General features: G+C 30.8%; 1 protein-coding gene across 1 annotated transcript in view; it reads right to left on the reverse strand.

The window, feature by feature from the left end:
• Positions 1-13567, reverse strand: part of ATRNL1 (attractin-like 1) — a 739312-nt gene that overhangs the window by 375662 nt on the left and 350083 nt on the right. The window contains exon 26 of the mRNA XM_012663875.1: positions 7042-7069. Within this exon, the coding sequence (XP_012519329.1) occupies positions 7042-7069 (28 nt within the window). The remainder of the gene's footprint in view (positions 1-7041; positions 7070-13567) is intronic.

Raw genomic sequence — 13567 nt, forward strand, 5'->3', positions numbered from 1 at the left:
TTTAATATTTTTATATTTCTGGCATTGCTGTGCACTTTATAATCAATGTCATGTCACTGTTTAATTGCCAACATTTTTTCTTTCTTAGTGGCACATAAAAATCTTGTGCATTATACTGTATGATGTCTCAGGTTTGATGAAGTATGGACATATATTTTATTCTATAATAAATGAGGAATATAATATATTTGCCTATGCTGATATTTGCATAAAGGAAACCTGGAAGGATAGATATGAAACAAGTGTTTATGAGAGCAGGGGGTAAAAGGGTGGATGAGGTTATGAATAGATGTGAAACTTTTCAATTTATAGCTCTTTACTTTGCTCTAACTTTGAATCATGTGAATGTATTATTTTAAAATTCAATTTAATTACAATAAAATTCACCACTCCAAAATCAAATTTGTTTTTTAAAAATCTTATTCAAAAGAGTCCACATTTGCTTTTTATGCATTACCTAATATGCTTGCTAAGACAAAGCTGAGTTTTGTCCAAGCATTAAGAATTTACTGACAGCTTAATATTTAGAATCTAAATTGTAGCAAAAATATTTATGATAACATCCAGTTCATGTAGACATAAACGTGTATGCTTTGTGATCAATATTAACTGAAGATATTACTACCAAAGAGATATTAGTGGCATTTAAAATATTTAATAAAACAAAAAGCTAGAACATGGCTTTAGTAACTGGATATCCGATCATCAATGGATATATTTTATTTTGTTTAGCACTCCTATTCAGATTATCAAGTTTACTTTCAATATTAAAACTTTGCAATTTAAAAAAAGATGAAGCCAATTAGAATTTATTCTATTTCTTGTGAACTTCAATATTGAGAAAGGACGTATAATATCCTCTTTTTCCTCTAGCTGAAATAACATACATCACCACGATTTAATAGCCTACACAAAAGTGTGCTGGCCATTTACTATGTGTGACAATTACCTCTGCCAGACGTGATTCTATGTATCCACATTCACAAAAAGTTATTCTACTGTTATCGTTAACTGCCAGCTTTCAGCATCAAAGTCACCTTCATGTGAAATCCAACAAACACTTATCTCAAGAAAAATAAAAAGTAATTCTAAGCACAATAATGAGACATATTAAGTACCGTAACAACTAGATAAAGGATGATAGTACTCAAGCTGCCACCAAATATTTTACTCATCAGGTAGCAAGACTATACCGATATTATAAAGGTTAAACAAAAAGGGATCACAGGATCACAGACATTATGATTGTTAGTTATTATGCATTATTCTGCTTGCCAGTATTTTCTGGAGAATTTATTCGGTTTTCACCATCCTAATTAAACTAAGTGTTATTAAAATATATCCTCATTGTTCACTAATGAGCAGATAATTTGCTAATTAGAAGACATAAAAAATAAGTTCTAACAAAATAAGGAAAAATATGTTCCTGCATTGATATAAAATAATACCTCAATATAGAATTTGAATCAGTACATGATTAAAGTTTTGTATTAAAAGTAAACTAAAACTATCAACAAAGACAGCAAAAGTGAAATGAATCTTAACAACTCTTCATCTTTTAATATATGGTTGGCATGCATGGCATCCCCGACCACATTATCTGATATGTACTTTCAGATAATATAAATTTTTCATGATAAAATGGATCCCACAAAATTAAATGGAAAACATATTTTCTTAGGCAAACTGTAATTTTGAATTAACCATAGGAATAAAATGAGATATGTTTTCATCTGGAAATAATTACTCTAATACACCTCAAAGAGTAATTAAAACATGGTTGTCTATTTTGCCACACATATTAAAGGAAACAAAAAGAGAGTAGTCCAAAAAAGCATTAACTCTAATTTGTATAATATTAAGATTACTAAACGATGATCCAAGATATTAATATTTTGATTCGTAACCATCTAGCCACACACTTTTCTAGCCATCACAAGATTGTACACTAAATCTCTCTTATAAAATTATGAAATTTTCAGTTTTAAAACCAAATGCAATAGAGCTATTTATCCAATATTGGGTAATTGCTAAACAATGAGTATTAAATAAATAGGAGGTTCTTGACAAATACTTTTTGTATGATCTGACTGAACAAACAGGTATACCATTTACCATGTCTTCACCAAAACTGGATTTTAGTTGTCAGTAACTGGAATATGATTCACCCACAAGTGTGCCATTAATTGGTTATAAATGTGTTGATGCCCAGAGTTCTTGAGCAGCCTCCTGGGGTGTGTGTCAAAGCCTCTAGGCAGAATCCAATAACCACAATCAGCCTAACCCACTAACCTTAGTGTATCTTGCAAACATTCTTTTATTAATAATGGTTCCCTTAATACAAAATAGACTGTGTTGTGTAATATAGTAATAATAGCATTATTTCTAAATACATTATATGTAAGAAAAAAATGCAGTACTCTACTTCCTCAGTTTCACTTGTTGATAAAATAACCTAAAATAGTCCATAGAGGTTATAATTTAGCTTTCTTACATACCCCATTCAGACTCCTCAAATATTCATAATAGTCTCAATAGTATCATTTAGCAACACAACCGTCCTAAAATAGTGTATTTTGATTATATTTTGCATTTCAAAGCACTTTTTATATAGAAATCAATTTTATGCAACTTATATCAATACCCTAAGATAAAAGAATAGCCAAAGGTTATATGTAAATTACTAATTATCTAAAGGAAGGAAAACTGATTTACTGCTTAATTTATGTTAGCTCATCTGTTAGGCAAATATCTATTCTGAAAGTAATAATAAATTGTCCACATCTATTTGAGATAAATGTTTCATATTAAATAATATAATAAAAAACCAGCTTCTAAGAATAACGAATTTCTCTCATTTTGATTAGAAAACTATGGGTCTTATATAGAATTGTTTAAACAATTATGTACAGTTTTTGAAAGTCAAAGATAATGTTCCAATTATGGACTTCACTAGAGTCCACAATGTCAGTACATGAGCATGAATTTTAAAAAAAAAAGAAGTTAATATTTTTACTGAGGCACTTTCAAAGAAATAGTCTAAATAGAATCTTCCTAACCTGTACGTTTATGGAAATTCATGTTATCTTACAAAGATAACTTGGCATATTTAAGAAAAAAAATATGCTTTTATATTAATATAAACAGAAAAGTTTACTAGGACAATATTAAAAATAAAGATAATCAAAAGGGAAATTTCTAAGATATCTGATGATATTTTTAGTTTTTTAATTATAATCTTATATATTTTGCTTGAAAATAATGACCATGTGTAGACTTTAAATTTGGATGCTATTTTACAATCTTTAAACTTTTAGTAGTTGTAAAATTTGGGCTTCTAAGTTATTGCAACTCAGTTTCCAAATTAGAGTCAAAGTAGTAAATACTAATTGCTCTAACTGCACTCAGTGGAAGGCCAGCACTGGAGTGCCAAAAGTCAGTACCATTCCTTAACACAATACAGTACAAATTTATGCTTGTATAATATTATATAATGACAATACAGTTATATAGTCTTTCTATACCAACATAAAAAGTATTTATAAACACATGTAATTTTTTTCTATTTAAATGAAGTAAAAAGTAGCAGAAACCAAATTTTATTATTATTTTCCATTTATTTTCATATTTCAAACACTTTATAACATGGCCTAAAGTATTCTGCCAACATTTTAATTTAACTCTCTAAGATTATAATTCAGCTTGCTGTGTCTTAAATTTCTTACTAAAATCTTCAGTCATTTTCCTTATATTGCTATTATAAATTTGAGTAAGAATGACGTAGTTTTTGTGAAGTACTCTACTGGAGTGTGGTTCTATAATTATTTCTCAGAACTACATACCTGGATTGGTATCCTGGAATTCTTAAAAATATCTCTCTAAAAGAATATTCGAAGTGTATTACTCCATTATAGAAATAAATAGTAAACAGAAATGATACAAAATGGTCAAAATATGAGATATCATGAAGATACTAGTTGTACATTTTGACTCCTCATCAATAAATGTTAAATATTATTTTGAAGTTTCTAAATAATTTAGAGATGATAATTAGAATTTTATAGTTAAATTCTAAAATATACAAAACTGGGTTATACAGAGCATGCTACCTTTAGTGTAAATAATGTAGAAAAAGAACACATGTTCACATTGCTTCTGTATTTATAAAATAACTTCAGAAGAATACACACACAAAAAAAACTAATAATACTGGTTGGCTATAGAAGGGAGAGAATTGAATGGCTGGGCAACAGGAGTGATAATTTTGATTTCTGAAATATATAGATATATCACCTATCAAAATATATATAACAACAAGTAAACAGCATATGTAAAACAAGTAAAAGGCATAAAAATGATGCTTGATTTGATATCAAACTGCCCATGTTTATTTTGGATAAAGAAGAGATGACTTCTAAAAATCTCTTCCATTACTAGAATAAAATTTTATGTCACCAAATTGCCAAAGAAATGGAAAACATATGTCTGGAAAAAGATATAAAAAAGAAATTATCCTCATCTCTAGCTACTCAAGGAACAAGAACACATTGGCCACACAAAATGAATTTGAATGGGCTGTAGGAATAAAGAATGAAGCTTTCATTGATTAACCTCATTCAAAGTACTGGTTATGCTCTGGAGTAGAAAACCAAATACCACATGTTCTCACTTATAAGTGGGAGCTAAGATATGGGTACACAGGGGCACACAGAGTGGTACAATGTACATTCAGAGACTCAAAAGGGAGGAAGGTAGGGGACTGAGGAAAGAAAAACTACCTAGTAGGTGTAATGTACACTATTCACATGACAGCTACACTAAAAACCCAGGTATCATCACTACACAATTCATCCATGTAATCACAAACCACATATACCCTTAAACTTATCAAAATAAAAAAAGGTTTAAAAATCATATTATCTGCAGAGGGAAAAAAGTATCAATTACAATATAATAACAGTGAATTTCAGACTCAAAATAATTAATATACTATAATAGTTAATAGTTTTTGCATTAGATTCATGTGAATCTAGTACCATGTTCATTCAATACACTCTAATAATGGTTTATCTAAATATCACAATTAAAGTACATGAATTATTTCAGTGAATTACAACAAACTAAATTAGGCCTTAATTATACTGGCATCAAAAGAATTTAAAAATAAATAAATATAATATACTGTGCAAATATACCTAGTATTCCAGGTAATTTCTAGATTAAGGACAGTACATGAAAATGCAAATTTAGGTTGCTTCCAGTACAGATATGACTCTTGGAAATGAGGAGGAAAGTAGAATTATTTCTTTAATAGGGATAAGACAATCAACTGGAATAGGCTTTTCTCAAATTATACTATTTTGAAATGTCCTCTTTGGTTGAGAATCACTGTTATAATGAACAACTGCTAGTGATGGAGTACACACAATATCTGAATCATTCAACATATTACCTATTTTCATGTTCTTTATAGTATGGCTGAATTATTATGAAAACCAGTTCTTCAAGATGCAGATATTATTGTAAAAGCATTTTTATTCTGAGATAAAAATACAACATAAGTGACTAAAAGAACTGTATACTAGTCAATGACTAAACTTATTTTTGGACAATTAATAAGCAAGACATTATAATAACTATGTTTGAGTCATAAGAAAATAATTTTGTTGGAAGCTTTTCTTAAATTAGAACCAGTATAATGTATTTTAAAAGCTTACAATGAGAAGAAATTTTAGCTCATAAAATATACATACTGCTCAATTCCATATTCAGTTTAAAGGTGTATTTGAATGCCTAAGTGTTAACACTATATAGCTAGCAAACAAATTCCCTTGTAAGGGGAGGTGGGTGGTAGCAGGAGGAGAAATGCTCAACACAGATGTGAATATTATAGCACAATTCTTTAAATGGGGACAATTCTGTATTTTAAGCAACAATTGACAAAATGATGAATAGTTAATATGGAATGTTGGTAGCATTATCACCTACACACTCAATTTTTAATGTGTCAAATGCTGTCAACAAAATTCAGAGAAACTCTATTGCTATCATTTCACAATACTTTATGCAATACAAAGACTCATATGCGATTGCTTTAATATATTATTTTAGCAAAAACAATGCAAAGTCATATAAACAAGAAATTCTTCTTTTACTAACCAAGTATTTAGATCTATAATCCAGAACAAATTGGTTGCTAGTCATCTGATAGATTTAAATAAAACAAAAATGGCTTTTCCTTTTAAACCTCCATTTTCTATGTTTTCCCACGTAAATGACTGTCAATGAAAAGCTGCTATGGTCAGACATCAAAGATAAGATGTAATTTACTTGCCTTGCTATATCATACTAATTACAACTCCATTTACATTACAAAACACCAAAACTAAATAATTGGTTAAAGTGTGTGATTTTGTTATTTTAAGTTCAATTAACTATATGGTTGCCCTATCTACATGATTCAATCAACTATAATCTAGTGCACCAGTGGAAGGATTGGCTATAGTTTGAAGCACTGACAGAAATAGTAGCTCTACAACAAAAGGCATGAATATAAACTGTATGGATACTTCTTACTCTATAGGTACAAAAGCCCCAGTGAAGCAAGCAAATATCCTTTAAAGAATTGTCTACATTTGTAGAACCCCAAAGCAATCGCCGCAGCAACAAAAATAAATAAGTGGGATCTAATCAAATTAAAAAGCTTCTGCACTGCCAAGGAAACTATCATTAGAGCGAATAGACAGCCCACAGAATGGGAGAAAATATTTGCTCTCTACACATCTGATAAAGGGCTGATAACAAGAATCTATCTAGAACTCAAAAAAATCAACAAGAAAAAATCAAACAACCCCATCAACAAATGGGCAAGCGAAATGAGCAGAAACTTTTCAAAAGAAGACAGAATAATGGCCAGCAAACATATAAAAAAATGCTCAACATCTCTAATCATTAGAGAAATGCAAATCAAAACCACAATGAGGTATCACCTAACCCCAGTGAGATTGGCCTCTATCAAAAAATCAGAAAACAACAAATGCTGGCGAGGATGTGGAGAGACAGGAACACTCTTACACTGCTGGTGGGACTGCAAATTAGTGCAACTGCTGTGGAAAAGAATTTGGAGATACCTCAGAGAGCTAAAAATAGAAATACCATTCGATCCAGCAATAGCACTATTAGGCATCTACCCAAAAGAGCACAAGACATTCTACGATAAAGACATCTGCACCCGAATGTTTATGGCAGCAAAATTCACTATTGCAAGAATGTGGAAACAACCCAAGTGCCCGTCAATCCATGAGTGGATTATTAAAATTTGGTGTATGTTTACAATGGAATATTACTCAATCATAAGAAACAACAGTGATCTGGCACCTCTTATACTTTCCTGGATTAAACTTAAGCCCATTATCCAAAGTGGGGCACCATAAGAGCAGAAGAACGGGATCCATTTGTACTCGCCATCAAATTGGTACTAACTGATCAACACTAGGGTGATCACATGACAGAAATACTCTCTAGGGATTAGGGGGATGGGGGGGCAAATCTACAACTAAAGGACACGGGAGCACTAAAGGGAGGGAAGGGCATGCCTTTAACCCGCATTTGGGTCAGGCAAAGACATAAAGTGTAACTATAATGTTTGTACCCTCACAATACCCTGGAATAATAAAAAAAAAAAAAAAAAGAGTTATCTACATTTGTTGTTTTAAGTTCTCTCCTCCTCCTCCTACTACTACTGCTCTGTTTCTCTCTGTCTCTCTCTGACCCTCTATCTCATTTTATCTCCTTTTTTAAACAGTTTATTGAGATTTGATTTACATACTGCTACAGTTTGGATATGTGAAACTCCAAACCTCATATTAAATTTTGATCCCCAATATTAAAGGAGGGGCCTAGTAGGAGGTATTTGGGTCATGGGGCCAGATCTCTCATAAACAGATTAATGCCCTGGGACAGGGGAGAGGGGTGGGAGGAGGGTGAGTGAGTTCTCACTCACTGTTAGTTCCTGGAAGAGGTGGTTGTTTAAAAGAGTCTGGCACCTCCCTCCCCTCTCTCCTGCTTTCTCCCTTGCCATGTAATCTCTGCAGAAACCAGTTACCCTTCCCCTTCTGCCATGACAGGAAGTAGCTTTAGGCCCTTTACGGAAGCAGATGCTGGCATCATGCTTCTTGTACATCTTGCAGAGCTATAAGCCAAATAAACCTCTTTTCTTTATAAATTACCCAGCCTCAGGAATTCCTTTATAGCAACACAAAAGGACTAAGACATGTACTATACAATACACCCATTGGGATGTACAATTCAATGATATTTAATTTAGTCATAAAGCTGTACAACAATCACAATCTAATTTTAGAACATTTTCATCATCCCAAAATGATACCCTGTACCCATTACCAGTCACTCCCCATCCAACACTCTACTCCTCCCTCCCAATACCCACCCACAACCCAAGGCAACCACAAATGTACTTTCTCTATCAATTTGCCTACTGTTTGTAAGGTTCTTCCATTGTTATAACACGTGTTAGTACTTCAAATTCCTCTTTAATGCAGAACAATATTACACTGGCATTTGGGATGTTTTCGCCTTAAAGCTATTTTGAGTAATGGTGCTATGAACATTAATGCACAAGTTTTCGTGTAGACCAGTGTTTTTATTTCTCTTCAGTGTATACCTAGGAGTGGAATTGCTGGGTCATATGGAAACTTTAACCTGTGGGAAATGATTAGACTGTATTACAAAATGGCTGCACCATTTCACATACCCAAAAAACAACATGAGGGTTCTCCACAAACTCACCAATATTTGGTGATAATTGGTGATATTTATTAGTGAATATTGGTGATAATTATTGGTGAATAATAACATATATTATCACTGATCATAACCACCCTGGCAGTATCTTATTGTAGGCTTGATTTCCATTTCCATGATGGCTAATGATGAGCATCTTTTCATTTTTATGAGTTTATTGGCTACACACACACACACACACACACACACACACACACACACACACACACACAGTTGTCCCTCAGTATCCACGGGGAATTCATTCCAGGACCTTCCCGCATGGATACCAAAATCTGCAGATGCTCAAGTCTCTTTACATAAAATGGTGCAGTATTTGCATGTAACCTATGTACATCCTCAAATATACTTTAAAATATCTCTAGATTACTTATTATACCTAATACCATGCAAATTCTAAGTAAATAGTTTTTATACTGCAATATTTTATTATTGTATTTAAAAAATTTTTATTTCTGAATAGTTTCTATGTGTGGTTGGTTGAATCCACGAATGTGGAACCTGTCAATACCAAGGCCTAATTTATATACATATATTTTATATTATATGGAGAAATGACTATTCAAATTTTTTGTCCATTTTTAATTGGGCAATTTGCCTTTTGATTGCTGATTTGTAAGAGTTCTTTGGATATTTAGATATGTCTCATCAGATATATGATTTACAAAAGTTCTCCCCCATTCTTGAAGTTATCTTTTTGCTTTCTTCCTGTATCTTTTAAAGCACAAAAGTTATTAATTTTCATAGATTTCAATTTGTCTTTTATTTTTTTATTTGTGCTTTTGATGCCATATGTAAGAAGATTTTGAAAGGTCAGGAAGATTTATTCCTATGTTTTCTTCTAAGGGTTATACAGTTTAGCTCTTACACGTAGGTGTATTGATCTCTATTGACTTAATTTTTGTGTATGATATTACATATCAACAACAATAGTAACAGTTAACATTTATTGAAGTCTAGTAAGTAAAACACAGTGAGGTGAGCACTTGGCATGTATTAACTCACTCAGTACTAAAAATCTTATAAAGTACAATCTACCTTATTTTATTGATTCTAAGACACATTTTTTTTCAAATTTTAATATATCTGAAATCTAATGTATTTTACAATCAATGATGTTGTAAAATCACTGCTGGCCAGATGACGGTTGTGATGTAGTTGTCATTGCCTGCGCAAACTTGATTATTCCAGTCAATGACACTATATGAAACATAGAAAACATTTTCACCTGTGTCAAAAAGTGATTTATGAAAACTTGGACTATGAAGGTGAACGAGTTTTAGCAACACTTTAACCAATTTATTTGCTTCTATTTTCCTTCCTATGTATAAATATGAATGATAGATATAAAATCCACATCTAAATAATTCTACAAGAGCCCTTTCAATAAGTACAAAATATTCTTAGCAGTAAGAGAGCATTGTCCCATAGTTGACTGTATACTGTTTTTTTCTTTTTAAGTGGTAAATAAAATAATGATTGATTCTATCATAGCATTAGATGAAACACAACATATTGGCCCTACAAGAAATAGATGCATAGGTTATATTACAAGTGGGCAATTAGGAAATCAAAACAGTTCAAACTGAGGTGTGTTTAAAGTTCTTTGTATGGTTCAAAGAACTTGGATTTTTGAATATGACAGACCTGGTTAAATTACAGTTTCTCCATTTTCTAGTTGTAAGTTTTGAGCATTTCACTCAATTCCCCTTAATTCCCTAAAAATGTAGCCTCTGTCTTTTTTGTTATATCCTCAGTATTTATCAGTTTGTCTGGGATATAGCAAGACCTCAACAGTTGAATTGAACAAAACAAAAGCATTATATTTACAATAAGATCTTTGGAAACATGTTTACACAGCAAGAATCAATTAATTTTCAAATTCTATTGCTTCCATATATATTTGACTTCTCAAAACAAGTTATTTTTAAGTAGAATATTAATTTTAAAACTACGATGATATAAATAGGTATGCTGAAAATCTGTAATTTCTAGCCTTTAAGTGGAAAAATGAATACAATTATAGTGTGTAATTCAGTAAACACCAAATGATAAACAAAAGTAAGTTTACACTGAGGCCATTAACTACAAATTTATGTACAATATTTACTAATGGTTTAAAAAAACATGTTTTATGGAAAAATTTATCTATATATTAAAATGATTAAACATTACACAAAATTCAAATTTTTGAAGTACTAAGAAAAAAATCTATAAAAGGTTGCATGAAGTACTTAATCAATTAACTTTAATTTTCCACCTCAAATAACATTTTCTCATTCTTGTCACTCTACACCCAATCCCCTCTCTGTAAATAAGTTGAATGTCTAAGGAGGTAGAGTAGCCCAATTTGTAAAGCACTGCTGCATTATATTAATAACATTAGATGAGAATCCATTTACCAAAAATTTAGCATTTCAGAGAATATTTTATAATTGATTACTGTCTTTACCCATGAAATGTTATTAGGGAAGTATAATTTCATACTATTATTTCTTATCTGTTTTTGTGCCTGTAAAACAGTTATAGAAGGAAAGAACTAGTGTATTTGCCTCTAGAAAAGTAATTTGCTATTCAAAATCTACTAGAACCCTACTTATGGGTTTTAGCTTATTATTTTTAACTCAAACTTCATGTTGATAATAATAAATACAAATTGAGGTTTTGTTTCACTATTATGAACTGTGAAGGGAAGTAGAGCATCACAAACACAAGTTCAAACATTGATTGGGTATCCCAGGTAATTTTTTTGTACTGACGTTTAAGCATAAGAGAAGCATAACATATTTAAAAAGATAAAAAATGCTGTGATAAAGTTCTACATTAATTTTTTTTAACTTTTAAAGAATTGTAAATTTAAGAGAATTAAGAAGGAAAAATTGCTGGCACAGGAAATGTAGTGATCATTCAAATACTCAGATTTAATAGTAATATTAAGGTGATATAAAAATAACCCTACTGTTGTCTCTTCATCTATTATTCTGTGGATTTTGCACTTAGATTTTCACTGAGACATATGACAGTTAAACCACTCAAAACATGTGAGAATAAATGTTTCCAAATGAAAAAATTTAACTTCTTGTCACTATTATGATATTCATGACATTTTCACTCACATTAGTCAAATATATAAGCAAATACATTCATTGCAAGGGATAATTATAATATTTTCATTTTGTATGCCTTATGATACCTATTAAAATTTAAATTTCAGTTTAAAAATAAAGATTATTAAGCATGAAAAATATTTAAATAGACTCCTTTCTACATAACCTCTCCTAACAAATATTTTAGTAATGTGATGATAAACTGAAATTGAATGTGCCATTAAAACTAAATGCTTTCCAAGCCTCTGTAAAAAGACAGGCTATAAAAATGAATTCGCCTTTCCTTAATAGTATATTGTAACATTTCCACTGATCAGTATCTGCTTATTGTTTACATACATTAGCACATCCCAAAAGAAAGCTTTTTATCTCCTTAATATGGTTACCATATAAATGAGTTTGAGTTTCTATATAATAGGATAAAATCAAAATTGAAGTCTTTTTCAGTTTCACATTTTTTGTTTTTAAGAACCCCTGAATTCTCAGGGGTGTTATTCAAAAGTCATAACATTAATAAGAGGCCTCTGATATTAAAAGTGTACCACAAAAGTGTATGTCTGTGTTTATGAGAAACCAAAGCTTCAAATAGTTAAAAAGCAATATGGTTAGTTGAGTGAATACAATATATCAAAAATTTTCCAAAGATTATTTTCATTTAAACAGTTCTTACATTTAGAAAAGCAACTAGTACAACTGCTGTAACAAAACTACAGAAAGTCTAAGAAGAATCCTTGAAATAATTTTCATTTACTGTTACAAATAAATTGTCATTATACTAATCATAGGTGTCCTCTGAGCTTTGCAATAATTGATCTCTTAATGTTTTGAAGAGAGAGAAACATATTCACATAAAGAAAAAATACTAGGCTCTTTTCCTTTTGGGAATATTATAGTTAATCTAATAGTTAAAACCGAATAAAGAGGGGATTAAATAAAAACACATTTTTACCTCTATTCACATAAAGCCTATAAATGGAATTATCACATAAACTACCACTAGTATGTTAAAAATCTCTGTGGCTCATAAAACCAAAATGAGAAACAATCTTTTAACACAGTAGTTCCCCTCTTATCCACAGGGGATACATTCTAATACCCCCAGTGGATGCCTGAAACTGCAGATAGTACTGAGCCCTACGTATACTTTGATTTTCCCTATACATACATACCTATGACAAAGTTTAATTTATAAATTAGGCACAGTAAGAGATTAACAACAGTAACTAATAATGAAATGTAACAATTATAACAATATACTGTAATAAAATTTATGTCAATGTAATTTCTCTCTCTCTGTCATGTTCCCCCTCCACCCCCTGCAAAATATCTTAATATTTTCAGACAGCAGTTGAGCAGGTAACTATAATAAAACCACAGATAAGGAGAGACTCCTGTAATATAAAAATTATTATCTAATAATAGATATCTGGTAGTCATCAAAGACAGTGTCATGTTTACTTTAGGCATCAATATATAAATGGTTTCTAAGACACTTAGGAATTTACACTGAAAGGAATTTAGTAAAATTAAGTTTGAGAAAATGTCTCAACTATTTTTTAACATATAATATTGTAGCATGATATGACCTCTCAAAAAGAAAGATTTTCTATTTCAGTAGAGGTAGCAAATTAAATGCAAAC

The sequence above is a fragment of the Propithecus coquereli genome, unplaced genomic scaffold (genome assembly GCF_000956105.1).
Source record: "Propithecus coquereli isolate 6110/MARCELLA unplaced genomic scaffold, Pcoq_1.0 Scaffold84, whole genome shotgun sequence".
In the NCBI taxonomy this organism is placed as follows: Eukaryota; Metazoa; Chordata; class Mammalia; order Primates; family Indriidae; genus Propithecus; species Propithecus coquereli.